This window comes from Pteropus medius, unplaced genomic scaffold (assembly GCF_902729225.1).
Source record: "Pteropus medius unplaced genomic scaffold, Ma_sr-lr_union100, whole genome shotgun sequence".
NCBI classification, from domain to species: Eukaryota; Metazoa; Chordata; class Mammalia; order Chiroptera; family Pteropodidae; genus Pteropus; species Pteropus medius.
Window position 1 is genome coordinate 4,034,883 of NW_024342469.1, and position 22,711 is coordinate 4,057,593.

At 56.9% G+C, this 22,711-nt stretch overlaps 1 protein-coding gene and 1 non-coding gene across 3 annotated transcripts in view; both read right to left on the reverse strand.

Annotated features, from left to right (window-relative positions):
* Window positions 1-13,538, reverse strand: part of PARVB (parvin beta) — a 53,970-nt gene extending 40,432 nt beyond the window's left edge. For both annotated transcript variants that reach the window (XM_039863226.1, XM_039863225.1), the window contains exons 1-3: window positions 13,535-13,538; window positions 8,812-8,818; window positions 4,286-4,292 (exon numbers count right to left, since the gene is read on the reverse strand). In XM_039863226.1, the coding sequence (XP_039719160.1) occupies window positions 4,286-4,292; window positions 8,812-8,815 (11 nt within the window). In that variant the 5' untranslated portion in view covers window positions 8,816-8,818; window positions 13,535-13,538. The remainder of the gene's footprint in view (window positions 1-4,285; window positions 4,293-8,811; window positions 8,819-13,534) is intronic.
* A 6,016-nt stretch (window positions 13,539-19,554) lies between these two features.
* LOC120603013 (5S ribosomal RNA) lies at window positions 19,555-19,673 on the reverse strand. The gene has a single exon (XR_005652937.1). It is a non-coding gene; the product is annotated as a 5S ribosomal RNA (ribosomal RNA).
* Window positions 19,674-22,711: the final 3,038 nt, after the last annotated feature.

Below are 22,711 nucleotides of genomic sequence, written 5' to 3' on the forward strand. Positions count from 1 at the left end.
AGCAGAAAGAAAAAGAAATGGTTAGTGTACATGGAAGACCAGGGCATCACATGCTGGCTGTGGAAACAAAGGGAAATCGACGCCTGTTTTTTTAAGCATTTAACAAACATTCCTAAATGGCTCGCCGCCCAGACAAAGTCTGAGGAAAAAACGATGCGAACCGAGAATTCGTTCCGCAATTCTTCCCCTCGCCAAACGTTTCCGATCCCCGCCGAGCCCTGCCAGCCTGTTGTCACTGCTCTTTGGAATACGTGACTAAGACAAGGAAGCTTCTGGATGCTTCCAGATCTGCCCAAGGCTGCTGGGATGGACAAGGCTCGGATCACAGTGACAGGGCCCGAAAAGCCGAGGCCTCCCTCCCCTCTCTGGAGAGCTGCATCCCACACCGCGGACCATGGCTGTGGAGGCCCCTCCCGACACGCGCACCGGCAAGTCCAAAATTTAAAGCGGTGCCACTGTGGACGGCCACGTTCATGGGGACAGAATCCTGATGGCCTGAGGACAGGTGACCCCAGGGTTGGGAGCACTAGAACCTGCAACAGAATCTAACAATCCAGATGCAGAGGCTTCGAGTCAGAAGCGCCAGGACCCCCTGAACAGAAAGCACCAGTTGTGCATGTGTTGGGGTTCGGGAGGCGGAAGCATCGCAGGGTCCAGAGGCGGCTGGAGGCACAGCACAGATCCCACGGTGGCAGGAAGGGTCCCTCCCTCCCCACAGGAGAACGCCTGGAGTCCCCTCCGCCAGGGAGCACCGCCACCACAGCATGCCGCACGGGGGCGAACACCCTTGCCGTCGAAACCGCATTTCCTCTCCCGGCTGACTGTGGCTTCCAGACCCAGCTGCTTGTCCGATTCCCAGCTCGGCCCCAAGGCCGGAGTCGACGGGTGCGGGGCGGGCCCGGACACCCGCCACAGTGGACAGCCCTGGTTGAGAACCACTGGGCACCCGTCCCCGATCACACGCCACAAAACCGGTCCTCTCCCGTGGTGACCTCCAGTGACAAGCATCTAGGCTGGTTTGCCTAGTTCTCTTCTGGAATGTTCTCGGGGCTGGAAACCTATTTCCTCTTTCAATACCACAGTCCCCTCAGACCTTTAACAGCTCCAATTCCGGGCGCCTGAAGTGACACGTGATGGCTCTACGATGATGAGAATGTACTTGATGCTGCATTAATGCTAAAGTACACTTAAAATGGGTGGAAATGGTAGACCGTAGATGACGTATATTTTACCACAATTAAAAAGAAAAAGGGGACCCTCTCCCAACACTTTTCGGTCTAGAAGTCAGCCTCTCAGCAGCATGGCGTCCTGACCCCACCCTGCAGAACAAGCCTCACGCACAGCCACCTTGTCCTCCCAAAACCCTTAGCTTAACTCTGTGCAAGAAGCACACGCGTGTTAAACACCTTCACGAGCAAATAACAAACACGTAGACTGTTGATACCCGCTCTGCCTCACTCCCCTAAAACTATTCCCAAGATCCCCACGGGTCACCCAGGCCAGAGAACCATTTCAGCAAATATTTTTACTATGTAATAAGTTACAAAGTGTTTAATCAGCCAAGAGCTTGCACAGGCAGAAAAGGGAAGGAGGAAAATGGGATTTTTCACCAAAAATGAGGTGTGTATGTGACCTGGCAAAGCAGGTGCACACACAAGACTCTGGACTCCTGGGTCCCGTTTCCTGGGTCAACGTCACAGAAGGACAGAAGGCCAGCGAGGTCCCTGCTGGTCAAGCTGCCTGCGATGCTCATGTCTGCAGCCGAGGAAGAACAAAAGGCTCTCCACGCGAAGGGTCACGCAGCTGGGCTTCAGGGCACAGGTGGGCCACGCAGGTGAGTCATTAAGGTGAGCCCGTAACTCCTCTCCGAAAGCCCCAGAGCTGCCGCACGGGTCATCACTCACCTGGACATGAGACAGCGCGTGCCAGAGCCACGGTGGGAGGGATGGAGCAGGAAATGGTTCTAGGCAGCCCGGCCGCCTGACTTCAACAACAGAGAGAGGGGGAAGGAGAAAGGGCGGGCGGTTCAAAGCAGCGAAACTGGGTCACATGAGAACAGAGCGGTCTCCTCTCTGGCCTTGAACATCAAAGATAACACTAAACAGGGCCCAGGATTTCGTGACCTTTACAAATGGAAACAGTCTCCCAGCCCCACCCAGGCTCTGGTTCAAGGGCGCCTGCCAAAGGAGCTTGTGATGCATAAAGTCTTGAAGGAAAGGAGGCCCCCCAGCTGGGGGCGGGGTACGGGGGCGCAGGCCGACCCCAGGGCCAGCCGCCAGCAGTCATGAGCCCAGGCCTGTGGTCACGGACCCCAGGGTTCAAATCGCACTTTGCCCCATGCTGGTGTGTGGCTTGGAGCAAGTCTCTTCACCTTGCTAAGTAAGCCTCAGCTTCCCCATCTGTAACATGCGGGTGGCAGCGTGAACCTCCAGGGGGATTCTGGGGAATGAGCGAGATGAGCGCACTCGGCTCCTGGTTCGGAGCACAAGCTCTGCGCAGGGGAGGGCTCCGGGCTGAGGAATGAGTGATGAAGAGGAGGGTAAGGTCCCTCATCCCAGAGAGAACCCCGGAAGGCTTCCCGGAGGAGGCAGCAATTGAATGCCACCTTCGAAGATGCCAAGAATTCAGAAAACGGGCTTTGAGACTCTGTGCAAAGCATATGGGTGACGGCTCTGAGCCGAGCTTCCGCAAGCCCAGGGTGGGAGCCACGTCGGTTCGGAGCCGCAGTGGGTTCTCGGGACTCTGCTTTCTCTCACAGGCTGGCTTCTCTGAGGGGCACTCGGCTGAGGAGCTCGCAGTCTAAATCTGGTTGTCGTCTTTGGAGGGTCGGTGGTGACTGGGGGGTGGGGCTCCTCTGGAACCAGAAGCTTCCCCCAGGACCCCACTCTGCCTGCTCAGTGGCTTCTCATTAATCCCAGAATGCATCTGCCGTTTAAAGCACTGGTCCATTTGCCAGAAAGGGAAACACTTCAAAGACACGAAACCCCACTGTCCTGAGTCCCAGAGGAAGATCAGGCGTCCGGTGTGCGTGACAGGCGGGGGCGCTCCGAGGGACTGGGGCTTGGCGTCACGCGGCCGGGGATCCACGTGTCTGCCGTTGCTCTCAGACAAAGGCCTTGTCCCCACTAAACCCAGCGGCTGACCACAACGGCACCGAAGCCAATGTTGTCCCACCATGCCAAAGTTCGCCTCCCAGCGGTGACACCCTGTGGCCAAAGGCCACACCGCGGACATGGGGCTGGGGAAGGCCAGGGGCCTCAGAGAGAGAGCGGAGGGACAGCGTTCAACTGGACAAGTGCCCCTTGGGACAGCACGCCTTGCTCAGCCCTGGATGGCAGAGCCAGATGTGCAGGCCATAGTCACCATATCTTAGGAGTTTTTCAAATGAAACTGAAAAGGTGGGGTTTGGTGTGGAACCTCCCAGTTTATAAACGTGAGCAGATAATTCTGATTCTGTGGGCCAGCCAAGGGCAACCAGTTTGCAACCTCAGGTCACGGTAAATATCTAACCCATGTCCTTGCATGTTAGCAGAAAGAAGGGAGAGGACCACTAACATTTCCTGAGCACCTACTGTGTGCCGACACCTTCCGGGCTGTTCATTCATCTCATCTCCTAACCAGTCTGTGAGGGACTGACTGGGTCCTGGCTGGGCCAGTGTCTGGTAGAGATAAAGGCACATGACATACACAACCAGGGAGCCCTGGAACCAGAACTGAACCCGGTTCTACCCGCACTTGCACTTCACTGACCCCAGCTCAATCCTACCCACCTTCAAGCCTCAGCTTACTGGCTGCTTCCTCCAGGAAGCCCTCCTGGGTGCTCCACATCCCCTCCAGGCTCCTCTCTGCCCAGCTTGAGTCCCACAGCCCTGTAACTACTTTTTCCTGGACCATCTGCCCACAGCGGTGCTACCTCGGCTCCTGCACATAGTGGGCCTTTAAGTAATATGAGGAGCAGCACAGCCAAGGGCTTAGAACCCTGGAACCAGTCTGCCCCTTTTGGATTCCAGCTAGGCCACTGACGAGCCAGCTGGGCGATCCTGGGATCGCTACTTAATTGCTCTGTGCCTCAGTTTCCATCTGTGAAATGAGGCCCGATGCACCTCGAAGGGAGATTACAAAGAGTAAATGAGACGAGCACTCAGGACGACCGCTGGCACGCAGTACACGCTCGATAAATGCCAGCTTTCAGCGTCGGTTTAATGGATGGATACGTGTGTGTTTCCGAGGCCATTCTCTTTCCAACCCCTGCACCCGAAGACCCGGCAAGGTTAAAAGAAACAAAACCAGCTCTCACCGTTGGAATCGTGAGCACAGAAAAAGGCAGGAAGAGACTGTAAAACTAAACGCTGGCCGCTTGAAAGCACCTCCGAAGGAGGTGACATTTACACCCCGGGCCAAACGCGAGGGTTCTCTCTGTCTTTGACTTTTTGGTTTTCAGCTCTTTCTTTGTACAGGTTTCATTTTTTTAAAAAACTTATTTATACCCAGGTTCTTTTTTAAAAACTTTCAGGCAGCTTTTTTTCCCCTTTTGACATTATTAGAAAAACGTGACTTTGAAAGCAGGCTGGCGGACAGAAGCACAAACCTGAAAGCAAAGGCTTCTCGGCCTTGGACGGGGAATCACGATGCACCCTCCCCCCCCCACAAAGATGGGGTGCAGGGAGCTCACGGTGGGGCCCCCCTGTCAGATACAAAGGCCTTGTGGGGGATGAGCCACGGCCCTTGGGGACTGAAGCTGTGACAAGTCCGCTTTCTGACCTTTTCCTAAGTGTGTGGTCTCGACACAGCGGAGATGCTTTGCCAGCTCTGGGGGCTTTTACTCCACACATCCACGTCCTGGTTTTCACAGAGGACAGAAGATCAGGGGAGAATTTTCAGCAGCCGGTCTGAACCGGAACCAAAGAGAAAGGGCCGACAAAAACGGAGTTTTCCCCCCGTCCGCACCTAAAGGAACTCAGGAACGGACAAGGAGCCGCCTCGATTTTGGACACTTTGCCGGCCGTTTTCAAGACGGATCCTCTTCTAGTTAGAACGGGTCCTCCTCAGAGAAACCGAGGGGTCCTCAGAGTCGGCGGGGAAAAGGCGGATGCAGACAGGCGCTATCTCTGTCAGCTCACCACCCCCTGTCCCTTCCCGGGCTGGGGACGGGCCATCGGGAGCCGACTCTCCTGCATTTCAGTGGGAACCCCACAAAATCGCTCTTCAGTGAGGCTTCCCGGGCCTCCGCCAAGTGAGAGCTTTCGATGAATTCCCCAACTTCCATCTGCGTTCAGAGGGGTTGTTTCTTTGCGGAAGTTGTAATTTATCGGAATCATGAAATTCATCAGCCATGAAGGTCTTAGCGGAGCAGTTCTCCTAAAAATAAATCAAATTGTGCTTCATGTGACAACCTCACAGCTCAGTGGAGTTTACATAAGGCCCAAACGGGATCCAAATGAGAACAATGACACCCACAGACTCGAAGCGGCGGGTGAGGGGGCCACGCTGTAGGACGGCCCTTTCTGACATCAAAGATAGGCCGATCCAAACCAGCTACCGGTCATAATTCAAAGACGTGAGCTTTTTCTGGCGGATCACTTGTGTAACGGCCTTGAAACGTGAGGCCCGGCCTCCCCCAGAGGGTACGGACTCCGGGTTCAGCCTCCGAGATTCTCAGGATTATGATGGGTGGACGACAGCGACCCGCCCAGCATGAGGACAGCGAGGACCGACGACAGCCTGGGAGAGAGCAGCCACCCTCCCTGACCCGGATGCGGGAAAAGAGCGAAATTACTTTCAGCAATTCGTGTATAAGCAAAACATAAAAGCGAAAGCCTCTTAACCTTGAAAGAGGTCCGTCTGTATGGAGGACGGGGCTCTGGCCTTGTCACGCAGCGCGCGGGCCCACCGTGACGAGCTGGGTCCGCGGACGTTCTGGTACCTCGCTGTGATTTCTCAGTGTGGGGTGAGTTTCTGAACTGTGCTGATAAGACCGCAGCCCAAACTTTAATAGGGTCACGCAGCCCGAACATCTGATTTATGGGGTTTGCTCTCCTGGGGCACGAGGTCCCAACCCATCTCTCAAGACAAAATAAGTTTAGAAGCTAAAATAAATGGGAGAGCGTTTCAACGAGGCAGAATGTAAAACGGGTCTACAGCATCACTGTCTCTGCAGCAAAAGTTTAGGCAGCTCCAGGCCCCGGGTCGTTCAGCCGTGAAGATGTGACAAGCATTGGCCCAAAGCCAGCAGGGGCTGCCCGTGCTCGGAGCATCTGGTACAAGAAGCAGACGCAGAGAAGGATGTGCCCTAGCCACCCACTGAGCACCGAGAAGGCTTTTAAGGAACCAAAGGACAATTAAATGCAGTCCACATTAAGAGCACAGTTTTAAAAGCATGTTTCAAAACAATACAGTATGATGTTTACGTAAAAAATACAATCAGGAAATTCAAAACTATAGATTTCCATTGGTACGCACCTAAATTCATAGAAAGGGTAGAAGGCAAGGGTACACTCCGAAGTAAGAGGCACGTCACTCCTGGAAGAGATGAGTGACAGGAGGAAAAGGGAAACTGAGGCGGGGGGGCGCTTTGCCACGACTGTGTTCAAATGTTACTTGTGAGTAAAAATTTAAAAAGAACAGACAACAAGCAGATGCTCTGACAGGGTACGCGGCGGGCGGCGGAGGTGGCAGCTAGTTCTGCCGTTAAGTTGACGACAGAGGACAAGAAGACGGGCAGCCTGCCCGAGCTGGGACTGTCTCGGCCGCCGGGAGGGGTCGGCTTCTGAAGGCAGAGCAGCAGGACCCAGAACCCGGGCAGCCCGCGGCTGCATGGCGTCCCGTGCACAGGCGGAACCCTGGCCTGGAGGCCTCGGACACCGGGCTTCCTCGCGGGAGGTCCGCGGGGAAAGAGCCTGTGCGTTTGCTGCAGACCCCCTGAGTACATCACAGCGGGCCGCTGGGGCCATGTGCTTAGTGCGTGGGCAAGAGAGAAGTAGTAAGTTTGGGGGGTGCAGTAACCGAACCCCCCCGGGCAATTCCACCATCACCTCCAGGCTCAGGAAAACACCTGCTGGACGGGAGAGGCATCCACACAGCTCAGAAAGGACTTCAGAGTCGCTTTTCATCAGGACAATCTGCCTGCTCCTCTGTGCTTTCGCGGACCAACTCGGGGCACAGCACCTGTCTCGGGTGATGCCGGGACGTGCAGTGCTGCCTGGGTTTGCCTGGGGAAGGTGTGTGGGGGGAGCTGAAGGGCCTTCAGCCTCAGGGAACCCCGCCCTGGAGACCTGCTCTGAGACAACACCCATGAATGACCGCGCACCGCCCGGATCTCCCTGTCATCTGCCCCCGTCATTGGTCAGAGCCTTCCCAGGAGCCTTTGCTAACCCTTCACCCTCCTGAGCACATAGCCCAGGCTCCCCCACTCTGATGTGCTCAGACCCCTGGGCTGATGGGCGCATTTGGATGCAGCAGGTCTGAGCAAGGTCCAAGACACGGCGCCACCAGCCAGCCCCCGGGTGCCGTCACTAGTCCGTGGACCCCGCCTGGAGCAGCACGGACTGGAAAGTCATGACCGTGCCTTGCCCGCTCCTGAACCCAAACTGGTGAGCGGCTCTTAAAGATGAGCACAGGGGCCGCGTTCCAGAAGCTTCCTACCTGGCCAGCACCTGTGCAGCCCTGGTTTCCAGGGAGGAAGGGGGCTCACTGGGCACCCCTCCCACACGCCGCTGGGCTCAGCTTCTGCTACGGACGAGGCCTCTAGACAACTGACTCACACCCGAGCTGGCCCAGCTGGTTAGGCATGGATCCGACCCACCCCAGGCCCGTGGTACCCCTAAACTTCTTTAGCGCCCAGCCCTCGGTGAGACCAGTAGGAAGCACAGACCGCTTCCCGCCCGTGGAGACAACCCAGAATTACATTCTTCCTCCGTGAATCAAACGCAGAGCTGCCTGTCTCAGCAGCAACAGTGGGAGGGTTCGCTCGCCACCCTGGCTTCTCCCAGAACCCTCTATTTCAAAGGGCTGGTTCCCACACCCCGGCAGGACGGGCTGGACTGCCGAAACAGCTGTGGGCGGCCGGGGATCCTCAGGATGCTGGGGATCCTCAGGATGCTGACGGTAGCGCTGCCAGCCTCCGGGGACCCCACGAGCAATCCAGGGGGAGAGAGACGGCGGGAGGGAGCCACGCGAAACCCGGCAAGTGATAACCCGATTTGACCAGGACTGAAGTCAAAAGGCCCCAACACGTGCGAGTGCGAAGAACACAGAGGGAGGGACCGAGGACCTAAGTCCACCCCGCACCCCCCGCCCCCCGCAGATCCTGAATCTCGCGTCCTGTCACTGGGGTGGCCCCGGGGTGGGGCGTGGTCCTCTGTGCAGGACGGCCACCCTAGCCTCCCATGGGCCCTGCCTTGGCCTCTCCCCATCCCAACGCAGCCTCCCCCTTCTGCAGGTGACCTTCCTGGACTCCCTTGGAGGGAACCAGCCCCATCCGGCCACCATTCCACCCCAGGCCTGCGCCGATGGGCACGCTGTACTCCCCACACCACAGCTACCAAGTCAGAGGCGGGCTCAGCCCAATTAGAGTCAACAGCTACAAGGAGATTTTACCAGGAATGCAGAATGAGACAGGCACCCTTTCCCGCTGGCCTTGACCCAGAAAGGATGCAGGTGGAAGCTTCCCCATCATCTTACCACCACACAGAGCCTGGAAATGAAGGTGCTGGGTCAACGGAACTGAGAGAACACAGCTTAGCGAAACTATCTGTGTGCTGGATCAAGTCTTACCTGAGGGCGACCACCTCTGGAACTTCCTGTCAAATGTACCCATGAACTCCACTTTGTTTTAAGTTGGGTGTTCTGAAATTCGCAACGTGAGTCCTGTCTGATGAAGCAGCCCTTCCAACACACAAAGCTGACCCTCACTCCCCAGTGGAGGGCACCCCGTGGCTCCCTCCGGCTCCGGGGGAAAATCCAAACCCCTCCGCACACCCGCCCTCCGGGTGGGACTAGGGTCCTCCTCTGGGCCCCCCGTGCATGTGACAGCTACAAACACTTATCTCCCAAGGAGCGTGCCTACCTCCCTGTCCCCCGAGCAATGCAGACTGGCCAGCGGCTATTCATAACCTCACGTCCTGCACAAACCCTGGCACGTGACGAGCATTCAACAAATATCCGTGGAATGAATGAATGAACGAACAAACCACTATGAATGTGTTTACACAGGCAGCTGCCTAGAGAATTTAGGTAAGAGACATAAAGTCACAAGAACCGGAAACAGACGATTCCTACTAAGCATCCCACCTCCAGCCGCCGAACTGGCTTGCGTTCGCCTGGCAGTCGTGAGTCACCGAGAACCCAGTTACTACAACTTGGCCGTGCAGAGCTGGGGGACTCGAGACAGGATCCTGCTCTGCAATTAGGGGCTTATTGGGACAAGCCGCCCCTGGAGCGATACTCCCAAAGCTCGTCTGCCGGGGCGCACACTCAGACAGCCACCTGTGGCGGGCAGAGGACCACGGCAATCCATCCGTTTCTGGGAAAAGCGGGTCTCCCGAATGCCAAAAGTTGCTTAAGCGTAAACACAAAAACACTGGCTCTCAGAAGCCCACGTCAAACCGATGATTCCCTCGCCGGGATCAGGCCTTCCCTCCCCTTTGCCCTGGGTGATCAGAAAAAAAGCGAGAAACAGAAAAACGAATTGTCCATGGGAAGAACAGGAAGAAAGATTTCCAGGTGGATGTTAAATGTCACGTTTACCATATAAACCGCCTGGCGAGCGGAAACCAGGACACGGGAGGGGCCTGGGCTTCTCACTCACAAAGGATGACGGACCCTTTAGGGACGAGTGCCGGTTTGGTTGGCTTTTCAGACAGAAAGCAAGTGCGTCAGCTTATCCGAGCCACCTCTGCGAGTGCCTCAGGTAGATCCTCAGGATCGAGAAGGCGATTAGGCCCATGGACGGTCCGGGCGTCTGCGCCAGCCCATGGGGGTTCAGGTTCCCGGTCCCCCCCGCTCCCAGACACCTCTCCGTGCATCAAGACTTCGTCCCTGCACAGAGGCCCATCAGGCCTCTTCTCTGCCCACGGACTGTCCCCGGTCCTCCACTGCCCCAGAACAAGTCTGAACCCCTCGCGTGGCGCCCTTTGCGCCCCCACTGAAGCCTTTGCTCAGGCTGCGCCCACTCCAGGAGTAACATATTCTATATTCTACCACTGTGCCAGGGAGCCTAACACGCCATACTTTTAAAGTCACTGCAAATGTCCCCTCTTCCACGGCCCTGTCATCTGTCACCCTTCCAGAGCCCCCAGGCCCAGGGTCTGTGCAGGCGCCAACAGAACCATGGAGAGGCTGGAGGCTCGGGGGGTCGTCACAGAAGCGCCGCGCGCCCTTGGGCTCAGGCTTTACTCCTTCCATCTTTTATCATCTCTCTGCCGTGGGGGGATAACAACCGGACCTGATCCTAAGGTTGTCATGACAACTAATTTAACACGATGACGTGCGGGGAGCAGTAGCCAGCCCAGCAGTAAATACAGGGTCTCCCTTCCCCTTTTCAAGCCACCATCAGCACCTGCGCTGGGTCACCGGGAGCACTCAGCGTCACATAGAGTCATCCGCTCCACAAGTCTGCCCGGCGGACCACGCGAGGCTGCCAGGTCTGGCCGTGAACTCACAGACAGCCCGACCGTGCTGAATTTATGATCTAGGGGTTGTCTCACCGCTGGATGATAAACTCCTAGAAGGCAGAGGTCAAGTTCCATCACCCCTGAGCCTCGGAATAGGACCCAACACACAGAGGAGACCCCACAAATGTGCCCTTGCCTGAATGGAACCAAATCCTGAACGCCTCAGTTATCTGCCAGCACTGAGGGCTGGAATGGCCACGGCACGCAACTGTTCGGATGACCCCAGAGGCCACGTACCCCCAGGTCACCAATTCTCAGAGAATCCAGACATTGAAACATCCACTTCACCGCAAACCAGGCGCAAGCTAATCGCAAAGATCTTAAATTTACTGCTCAGAAATTTAAGCAGTAAATTTAAGAACATCTTTCACCGCGAACATCTTTCCACGGTCACTGAGCTTTTAAAACAGACACTAATGAGACCAGATTCTAACAGAACTCTGACTCCACACAAAGCATCAGGATGGCAACTGGGCAGTGCCAGCAACGCAGTCCGGCCCCCACGCCGATTCTGAAGGGTCCAAAGTGCCTCCCAAAGTCCACCAGCCATGAGCCAGGGCCAGGCCCCACCAACGGAGACAGGGGACCAGGAGAAGGAGGCCAAAGAGCCCGCAGGAGGCTCGGAAGCATTGTGCAAGTGACTCAAGGAAATTAAAATCCAGCCACACAGCAGAGGCCAAGGCCAGCTGGGCCCCCGCAGGCCGCGTGCCCACCTGGATGGGGGAGAGAGCGCGGGCTTCCCCAAGGACCACGGCGACCACCATCATTCGGCGCGTGTTCTCCTGGAGTTCTTGGGCATGTGTCCGATGATCCCCCTGTGATGGACAGCTGGACCCGTATCCCACAAGCCAGCCTCCCCGACCCTCGAAGGGGCCATCCTGTTCTGCGTCCTATTTTCTCAGCCCACCTCAGCTCTACTGCCTGACCCTGGCCCAATTCACCCGAATCTCATGGCAGATCCGTGGACGTGAATGCCATTTCCTTGATTGGCGGATGGTACCTTCGTCACATTCCTACCGATCAATGGTGCCGGTGTTTAGTGAGGACTGGAAAACAAAACTCAAAAGAAGCCTGAATTATCCAAAAAGCGACTCCGACGTCTCCCCTTGGGTTTAGTGGCCGTGCTCAGGGCCCCTCGGGGCCGAGCTGTGGGGTGTGCCCCGCCCGGGAGGGAGGTAAGGAAATCCATGGATGGTTTCCAGCAGGGGGACGAGCCCAGGGAGGTTAACACACTAGGAGAGAACTTGCTTAATAGAGAGGAAACAGAGCTGTCAGTGGATAGAAGCGGCCCAGCAAAGCAGGTTCCACAGGCCCCTGCACTGCAAAACTTGTATTAATTAATCCGATCGATAATGTCCCGTCGCACCCAGGGAAGTCCAAAGTGCACTCTGCTGCGAAGATAAGAAGATTAAATCATTAAGGCATTAAAAAAAAGAAAAAAAAAAAAAAGACTACTTGCACCTGCCACCGAAACGCTTAGCTGGGAGAGGCCTTAGAGGAGGGATGTGGAAAATGCCAGGAGGAAGGACAGCGCCCTCTAGTGGCCCGTCACCACCTGCACAGGCGAGACGGGACAAACCCGCCGAGGTTTCCAGCGAGAGTCAGGCCTGCCGGGAAGACGGACACCTGCCAGAAGCCAGTGGCTCTTTGGCGGGTGACTCCAATGCTAGTGGCTCTGTTGCCACCTGACATATTTAAGGGGCCAGGGTGGCATGTGCGCTGGCCCGCCCGGGCGCAGGCGGCTCCACGCATCCTGAGCAGACGCAGCCCTCGAGGTAACAAAGGTGAAGGGCCTTCGCAAGCCACGGCGGGGGGCAGGGGGGTCCTGGAGGCCCCAGAGGAGCGACCGGGAGCCAATGCCGTGCAGAGGGTCCCTCCCTGCCACCCCGAACGAGGCCGGGGTCCCGTGGCGCTCTGTGCGCGTACATCGTTTCCAGCGTTATCACCGTGTGAGGCACGGGAGGGCATCTGTGTTCCTGGCTCGTGTCCGTGGCGCTCCGTGCGGGCGTGCGGCCAGCCTGCGGGTCTCACCGGCCCCCGCACAGGGCCTGGGCTGCAGGGGGCACTCAGCGCCCCTTGGCGAGTGACCACCGAGCGAATGAGTGGATGAGTGGGTGAACGCGTGAATGCTTCGGCACCCCGGCACCCCTCCCTGGCATTTGTTTTTGGAACTTTTTCTACTCTTTCTTTTACGGTCTCTGTGGCAGGCTGGATAACGTCCCTTTGCCCCCTAAAACGTCCACGTCCTAATCCAGGGACCCTGTGACCTTGCGAGGCAAAGGAGACTTTGCGGTGTGATTAAGTTAAGGACCCTGAGGTGGGAGACGAACCGTGGGCCCAGTGTCGTCACAGGGGTCCACAAAAAATGGACACAGGTGGATCAGAGTCAGAACGAGGCAACGTGACCAGGACATGGCTCTTTCTCAAGGTTCACGTCACTAAAACTAGTCAGCACCAGCCCAGAAGTCAGTCCTCGTGGCCTGCGGTCCCAGCACGCCCGCCTACGGCACACCTGGTGCAGGAACGTGTGGGCAGGTCGGGCGCGTGGAGCACAGAGGGCTTTCGGGGCGGCGAAACTGCTCTGAGCCTACGATGGTGCACGCACGTCGCTTACGGGGGTCCAAGTCCGCAGAGTGCACATCGCCAAGAGTGACCCCTAATGGAAACTAGGGCCCCTGGGTGATGGTGACGTGTCGGGGTGGGCTCACTGACCGTAAAGGGGGCACCACTCTGCGGGGCGATGCTGACGATGGGGGCTGTGCATGCGTGGGGCCCCCACGACACGGGCCGTCCCTGTACCTTCCTCTCTACATTGCTGTGAAAAAACAAAGTCTGTTCTTTTTTAAAAGAGCAGCAGGCGACACTTTGGGGTCACAGGGTGTGTACGCGTGTCTGTGTGTGTGCGTGCGTGTGTATATACGTGCGCTCCAGGCAGATCTCAGGCACATATGGCCCCAGGGCCTGGGGGTGGGAGTGGGGGTGGGGTGGGGGTGGAGCAGTTTGCCAGGGGTCTTCTCTTCCCTTGGTCTCCCACTCCTGGGGTGACGGGTCCTGAGGACACTCCCCGGAGGCAGCCTCCTCCTAGCTCAGTGGGTCTCAGCCAGGGACGAGTCAGCATGCGTGCCAGTGTCTGGAGACAGTTTGGGTTGTCACGCCTGGAAGCAGAGGTTGCTCTTGGCATCTGGTGTACGGAGACCAAGGATGCTGCTCAACGCCCTACAGCACCCAGAACGTCCCCACCTCAGAGAGTGACCCAGTCAAGACGCAGGCAGCGCCGAGGTGCGGAGACCGCCCTGGAGCAGGCTCAGGAGTCCCAGCAGCTGGACAGGCGAGGGTTCCCGCCACGTCTGCGTAGCCGTGCGGCCCCCGCAGGCATCCAGCACCTTCTCTCCGGTCAGAATCTCTCCAGGGTCAGAGCCTTAGTTCCCCATCTCATGGGGTCATCGTGTGGTTTAACCCCACCCAAGCTGTCCTGTGCTCTGTAAACCGTAAGCACTAACCAGTGTACAGTGTGGGCATCCCTCAGCTTACAGGACCAAGGCGGGCAGTGCCCGGCCTCCAGACCCTCCGGGACAAAGGCTCCTGCCTGCTGCCACCCGGCCCCTACCACCAGTCCCCATGGAGCCCACAGCGTGGGTCTCCTTGGCACAGAGGCACAGGCTGGACCCCTCTGGGCCTCTGCTTTCCCATCCAGTGTGGACAGGAGGTGGGGTCCTGAGGGCAGAAGTGACTCTGCAGCATATCCGGCCCATCCATTCCTTATCACTCCGTGTGCCCGGCACGGGGCCAGACTCTAGTCGCCCACACAGCCCAGCCGGGCCTGCAGCAGGCAGCGGGGAGGGCACGCGGGGGAGGAGACAGCGAGTGATGTTTAACGCTCCCCGCCTCCCCCGTACCCCGCTCCTTCATTGGAGACAAGGCTCTGGGGGGAGGGGCACTGCTCTCCCGTGCAGGCCAGAATCAGCCTGCCCTGGGCCTCGCTCCCTGTGGCCGCAAGCAGCTCAGCCTCTTGCCTGAAGCCCTGGCCTCCCACCTCTGGTTGTCCTGGCAACTGTACCCTTCCTCCCCAAGGAAGCCAGTGGGCTCCAGCACGGTGAGTGCTCAGGACACTGGTGACAGCTGGGGGCCAGGTAGGGACAGCCGGACCAGCCAAGTGTGCAGCCAACATCCTATGCAGCCGGACAGCTGCTGCCCGGAGGGTCCACAGACCCGAGCCCAGGGTCACAGTGCCAAGGGACCTTCTGTCAGCTTTGCTCACCCAGGCAGTGGGATGAACTGTGGGGCTCGAAACTGTGGGGTTTATTCCAGCACAGCCGGGCTTCCTTCTATCCCTCGACAGAAGCCTCATCCTGGCTTTAGGGGACCGACCCCTTCTGACGCTCCTTCTAGGACACCCACCTCAAAGTCCCCTGGGGGGCTGGCACGGCTCTCTGCTTCCTTCCTGCCCTGAAGCTGCCACACTCTGGTATTATTTTGTGTTTAAACAACTGTCTGTCTCCAGCCCGAACAGATACTCCCTTTATCCGTACCCTAGGAGCCCAGCACAGGGTCTGGCACACAGTAGGCCCTCAATAGATGTTGGCTGAATAACGGAGTGAAATGTGTCTTATAACCACGCCTCCTTCCCGGTCAAGGATTTGATAAGAGGACATGTGACATGGCCGACCCCAGGACCTAACAGACAGAGGAGGCCGTCAACAAACGCTCAGCAAATAAGCTTTGCGGGCCTACTACGTGCAAGCCAGTCGCCTGCCGAGCTAGAGGGGAAGGAGGCAGGAGATCACCCCACAGCCTGCTTCCTCCTCCTCCTTCGAGAGAGAGGCTCCCCCCACCCCGACCTCCTCTATACCTTCTATAAGCACTGGTTGCATCCGTTCCAGTGTACCCCAAATTTCAAAGGCCCGTCTTGCCTCCCCAGCTGCACAGAAACGTCTGCATTTGGAGAAAATAACTAACGGGGCACATTTCATGTCCGGGTCCCTTTCTTTGTAGATGACGTTTGAGAGATTTAGGAGTCAGGGCTGGGGGTGTGAGGACGGCGGCATCAATTCACTTTGAACTTTAAATCTCCTCCACTTAATAAAAGAAGTCTGGCTCTGCGTACGCACTTTCTCACATGGCCATGTGATTCGCCTCAGTATGCATCTGCTCATTCACTCGTCCCACCGACACCTACCTGATGGACAGCCACTAACCTCAGGTGTCCCACGGCCAGGGCGAGGACTCAGACACAGGCCCGGCCCCCAGGGCCTTGGCTTCCAGGGGACAGACAATGGCGGGATGTGAGAATGCTGGGGACCGAAGAGGAAACGGGTAGCAGTCCTGGCGGGCTTCCTGGAGGAGGCACCATTGGCATCGGGTCTTCGAGGAACCTGGCCTTCGGGGAGGAGGGAGAGGGTCCCAGACCTCCGCCCCCACGTTCCCAGCGGGTAGGAGAGGCATGTCCTCTCACTCTGGGTCATTCTGTCGCAGGAGGGAGGCTAAGAAGCCGATCGGAAAACTGCCCGCTCTGCATTCTCACGGTCCCTTCCCTCGTCCCTCTCCACACCCAGCGTGAAAGCCCCTCGCCCGACAGGGCGGTGAGAGGTGGCCCGCGGGGTGGGGACAGAGTACCAGACGGAGCCGGAGAGGAAGGAAGCCTGGCCCTCGTCGAGGGCCTGCCCGCCCACATCCTCCGACATGAGCTCACTCAGGCTCCCGACGGCCGGGGGAGGGGGCCAGCCACAGACCCGGGAACGGAGGCTTAGCACGCAGGCGACTTGCCCGAGGAGAGGCAGCTAATGGTGACAGTTGTACCGGAACCAAGTTGACCCAGCTACAAAGCCCTCTCCACAAAGAATGAACATGGGGAGTCACAGACATTTAAGTAGTCACATAAAGTCCTTGTGGTCTCAGAGCCCCGTAGGCAGTAAAGGGGCCGGAGGGGAGGAAGGAGGAGGGAGGCAGACACGGCACGGCCAGTGGCTGACAGGGACACCGAAGCTGCGGCAGCAGCCCCTTGGCTTTCTGGGGTGCGTGCTCTGGGCCAGGCGTGGACGGCCGCGGGGGCCTCCATGCAGTGAGCGGCCACCTTGCTTGTCGTCATTTCACCGATAAGAAAAATAAAGCTCAAGAAAGTTGAGGAAAGTACCCAGGACCCCACGACGAGTAAGAAATGGAGCGAGGACCCGTATCCTATCTGCCCTGCTGTCTGAGCATCCAAAATAAACACACACTCACTCACTCACCTGAGCCCAGTCCCAACTTCCGCGTCCCCGTACGCGGCAGATGTCAAGCCTGCAAGAAGGTGGCAAACACACTGGGGATGAGAGCTATTCCAGAAAAGGCCTCTGGGTGCAAAGGTAGAGTGCGGGTCTGGTCCACGGGCCGAGGTGGAACAGGCGGCCATGGAGCCACGATGGACGAGGTGCTCTCAACTCAGTTCCCCAAGCTTTCAGGGCCTGGGGACCCCTTTTCTACAGAAAATTTAATGGACCTTCAGAGAAAACACATTGGGCCTGGCTTTTGAATTAGCTCTTCAACAGCAGTAGGCGGACGAGCAGGATGCCAGTTTACTTTGGTCCCCATCGACACTTCCCCAAGCGGGTCCCACAGACGTGGGTCTTGTATGAGTTAAGCCACCGTCGAGGAAGCGAAGGACAGACTGGTAAAGTCCTTTTCTGCAGGACTTCTCAGAGCCTTCACTCTGCTCTTGTGCATTGCGACTCTCCCAGGAGACGGGGAGAGAACGCAGCAATCGGCCCCTCAGTCAGAAAGGGCAAGAGGAGGAAAGTCCGTCTCGGCCCTGAGAGGGCGGGGGTTGGGCAGGGAAGGGACCGTCCCTCGGGAGCCACCAAGCCCGTTCATCGCCACCCGCTCCCTGTGCAGCACAGGAAGGGCCACTTGGCCTGGCTCAGTCACTTTCTGCTTGTTATTGTAAGGTCTATTGTCCCTGAAAAGCTGCCTCCGAGGGCGAGCTCAGAGCCTCCTGCATTCAGTTGCCTTAAGCCCCTTCTTCGACTGCTGATTCTCCCCCAGAAATGTTCCCACGCCCCCGCCCAACGCCCGCTGGCAAGGCTGGGAATGATCACAGCGAAATCGGCTCCTTGACGGAAGGTCACCGCAGCACACTCGGATGACCCTCACCTCACTCAGTCCCCCGGCAGGGCCCCAGGAGACCAGAGGCAAAGCGCTCCGACGAAACCACGACTCCTATTTCCATTTGCTGTGTGCCCCTGGGCAGCTTGGTTAGCCTCTCTGGGCTTCAGCTCACTCAACTGTAAAATAAGTTGTGATGAGGACTGCACGAGACGGAGCACACTGAGAGTCCGGGACGGTCCCTGGGGCTCGCACGCGTCACCTGTACCGTTGTCCCAACTTCACAGGCGGGAAAACTGGGCCTCGGGGTGACTGCTAACCGCCATCATCACACTAATAATGGCAACGCTCTGTCCACTGAGCTGCCTCCTGAAGAAAAGAGAACCAACGTCTCGTCCAGCAGTGACAGGAAGAGCCAGATGCTGGCCAAGGACGGCCGGTGAAAAGAGAAAGCCAGAACCGAAAGGTGACTGAAGAGAGACCATCGTATCAGACAGACAGACACTCCTAAGACAATCTTAATTGCAACTGGATCCTGAAAATGTTCCAAACACCAATCTTTTAGGCCCAAAGGCTCACATGACCCCGCCGGAGTGATGGACACTTCCCAACACGCTTCACTCCACCCATCAGGTGGCCCCTCACCCCACTGTCCTCACACCAACGTCCTCGCCACCTGCCGGGGCAAAGTCGAACGGCCGGCCGGGGTTTATACGGCCTGCCCTCATAAAGCGGAGGAGGGCGAGGGTGGGCCCGGGTCTCGCTTCTACTGGAAATGACAAGAAAACAGGCAGCACTCACTGGAGAAGACGGTGTGGCCGGCGGGGGCGTTAGAAGGGCGGACACGGTGAGGCCGGGGACTCGGCGGGGAACAGGAGACACGCGCGGAGCTCATATATGGACGCGGGCAGGGACGCGACCGTGACTTGCAGCTGGAGGAGAAGGCCTCTTTAGGGACACTCTGAGGCAGACCACAAAGGACCAGGCTGCCGGGAGAACCCAGTTGTTTTTCCGTGATAGGACCCCGCTAACCACAGAGTATTATTTCTATCTTCACCGCCAGCGGCTTCGCGGGCAAACTGCTCCCCAGGAAAACAAACCCGCGGGCCTAAGGAAGGGAGGGAGCGTCCACGCCTGGGCTGAGACTCAGACCTGTTTGCGGGGATCGGTGAAAACGGACTGGACTTTGGCCTCCGTTAAGCCTGACCTCGGCCGGGCCTGGAGACTGGGCCCCGGGCCAGGGCGGACGGGAGGGTCCGCGAGGTGGCTCAGGCCCTGTTCTCCGTCCCAAACTTGAACGAACCAGTCATAACAAATGGCAGGCCTGCAGCACCCCACGCTCGTCCCCGGGTCCCCGACTAAGAGCTGGCCCTCCACGGGCAGCGTGCGAGGAAGAAGCCATGGGACCTGCTCCCCACAAAAGTTCTCAGGGGACCACCCCCCAGGCACAAGCATCGGCAGCAGGGGACGCCCCTCCCAGCACCCCTGCCCCACCGCACGCCCCACCCGCCAGACAGGGTGCAAACCAGGGGTCACGCAGAGTCCAGACCGGACCTGTGGCAGCAAGTACGAGAACCCTAAGGCCGTGTGGCCCCACAGCTGACCCTGCTTTAACTGCCCTCGCGTTTGGGTGACCTGAAGAAGCCTGTTATGGGCTGCATTGCGTCCCCAACCCCCAAATCCACATGTTTAAGAATGTGACTGTATTTTGAGAAAGTCTTTTTTTTTTTAGGTGAGGCAGCCCTTGGCTGACCTCACAGATGGCAAGGACCTTGTCAGCTTACAATCCCTTATTTTTTATTTTTTACGCCTACAGCACCCGGTCTTCCTAGGTGGTCTCCCATCCGAGTACTAACCAGGCCCGACCCTGCTTAGCTTCCGAGATCAGACGGGATCGGGCTTGTTCAGGGTGGCATGGCCGTAGACTGAGAAAAAGTCTTTAAAGATTATATGAGGCCATCGGGGCGGCCCTAATCCAACATGGCTCGTGTCCATATAAGGAGAGGAGATTAGGACACAGACACATTGAGGGAAGACCATGCAAGGACACAGGAGAGGACTCCACTGGCAAGAGACGAACCAACCCTGCAGGCACCTTGATCTTGGACTTCAAGCCTCCAGAACTAGAAGCGATACATTTCTGCTATTTGGGCCACCCAGTCTGTGGCAGCCCCAGCAGACTAAAACTGCCCCAGAGCCCAAGGCCAGGACAGCAGCTGGCAGCGGTGCCTGAGGAGATGCTTCTCAGTCAGAGCAGAGCGAGGATGTCCTACGGGCACTTAGAAACAACGGCCCTGGCTGGCCGAGGACAGATGGCCACCATGCAATCCGAGAGGCCAGCGCTCACGGAGTGGGGCCTGAGGTCTGCACACGAGGGACGGTGGGCGGGAAGGGCATCTTCTCGGCACCCCTGTGTCTGCAGGTCCCCTCCCCGGCATGTGACCTGAGGGCTGTGTGTGGTGACAGTCCCCAGGGCCTCGCCTAGCGCTGCCCAAAGTCAAAGCCCCGTAAATGCCACTCTCCTCCCTGCACCAAAGCCCCAAGCAGCCCGTACGACCAGTCAAACCCCAGAAACCAGGGGTAAAAGTAACCTGCAAAGACCCCCTGCAGCTCTGAGCACCCCAATTCCAGGACTGGCCAGTGATGGTTCACGGCCTCGGCCACAACTGGGAACCCGAGCTTTTCACATGACCTTGAGCAAGCCGCCTCTCGACATGTCTGGATGGGAGCAGCTGACTGCTGGCCCCTCCAGAGTGTGGACTGCCCCCCTCCCGACCCCACAGAGCAGGCCACAGGTGAGTGAGGGAACGGACGGCCAGTGGTAGCAGCGCTGGACTGCCACACATGCCTGTGGGCAGGGCCCGACCCTGGGGACTGCCGTGCCTTAGGGAGCCCCCTCCGACCCCACCGCCCCTGCCTGCCCCGCTCTAAACCACAGTCCACCCTCAATACTCATGGATCTCGTGTTCGCAAATTCACCTCTTCACTAACATTTATTTGGGACCCCCAGATCGGAAGTCACGGCACACGTGGTCCTCTGCAGACACGCGCTGAGCAGAGAAAAAAATTAAGTAACCCAAGGTGCACGTTCCCTGCTGAGATCCACCAAGGCGACAGACACCCTGCCCTGTTTGAGCCCTCATGTTGCAAACAAGTGTCATTTTCACAGTCTATTTAGTGCCACGTAGTTTCTCATTTTTGTGCTTTTTGGGTATTTTTTTTTTCTCATGGTTTAAAATGGTCCCAAGCGCAGTGAAGTGCTATCTAGTGTCCCCAGTACGACAGGCTGCGTGCTAGACAGGCTTCGTTCAGGCTCAACCTACGGTGCTGGTGGCCGTGAGTTCAATGTTAACAGGATCAGTAACATATACTCCATATGGAGTCTTTAAACAGAAACAGACAGGAAACAAAGTTATATATCGATCTGTTGACGTGGCCACAGTCCAAGAACGTGAGCCTGCATCTCCCCTGGGGCAGCGGCGCCGTGTTAGCAATCGGTGTTTGCCGTGACTTCACAGAACATAACGGCCATGAACGTGAGGACGGACTGTATTTAGGAAGTGATGGGCTGACCCCAGCACCTCACTCCGGCTGACTCGTTACCTCCTCCCATCCTGCATGACTTCTTTTTTTTTTTAATTCATCGAAAATGTATTTATTTAAATTTTTACATTTATTTAGACTTAATTTATTTAAGCCTAGTTGGTATGCAATATTATATTTATTTCAGGTGCACAATAGAGTGACCCGACATTTACGTACCTTACAACGCGATCACCACACTAAGTCGAGTAGTCATCTGTCACCGTGCCAACTTGTCACAATATGCTACCCTTCTTGAGTGACAGCAAACCATAGCTCCTTGGCCCGTGTTCACAGAACACAGGTTTAGTCTCACTGTTGTCTAGGTCTAAGTGTCGAATCCAGCTGTGTTACCGGATGACATTGACCCAGTTAAGTCCCACTGGGTGCACCTCGCGCTCGGCTCTGGCGACGCACACCCACATCGACACACGGGGACTTCTGGACCGACCCCCGAAGGTCCCGGCTTCAACCCTCTTTCTCACCGCCGATTTCTTCCGCTTCCGGCTCAGTCCAAGTTTCTCCTGCTCAAACGTCCAAAAGTGTCCCATGGGAAGCAGTTCCCCTTGCCCCAGATATTGGAGATACGCCTCCGTGGCGCTCGGCCGCGAAATTCTCACGCGAGCAGCCACCTGCCATTCCTGAATCCGTCCCACGTTCTCAGAACACAAACGACGTTCCCGCCGATGACAAGCAGTGAAAGCAGAAGCTGCGCCCTGCGACAGTCACGTCCACCCCTCGTCATGCTAAGCAAGCACACCACAAAGAGTAACAAGTGCTATTTAAAACCAAACGACAGCAGTCTGTACATCTGTTTAATGACACATCCTCTGTACCTGTCGAACGAGCTAAGAGAGACTTTTAAGAAGAGATGGATGACATCTTTTCTTGAGCTAATACAATCAACACCAAGTCCGTGATATTCTGAATTTACACGGCATTTTGTGGCCATGGCTTAAAAATAGGAATGAGACACGATATCAGCTCATTACATTTCCCCAGGCTCAAGGGAGCGGTGTTTATCTTAAAAGCATGTATGTCGCGGGGGGAGGGAGGACTGCTCTTTATTTTATTGCTGAAAAATTGTATAGAAATCATAAAGCAGACGTTAATCTAAAAAGACGTATCAATTTGTAAGCTGCGAGCCCCGTGCAAACACAAGCTTCACAGTCGTTTTCAAATGAAAAGGAAAAAAACGATCTTCCCTTCTCCCTTCAAAACCAAGAACGGTCTTCAAGCCGAACCATGGAATGTGCAAAATCGAGATAAAACATGATCGATAGGTGTTTACAGTGTATCCCCACCATGTCTCATCTATGGAAATAACAGTCGTAGAAATAATTTTTTAAAAAGCAGGTTTTAGGCATTTACTAAGTGTGTGG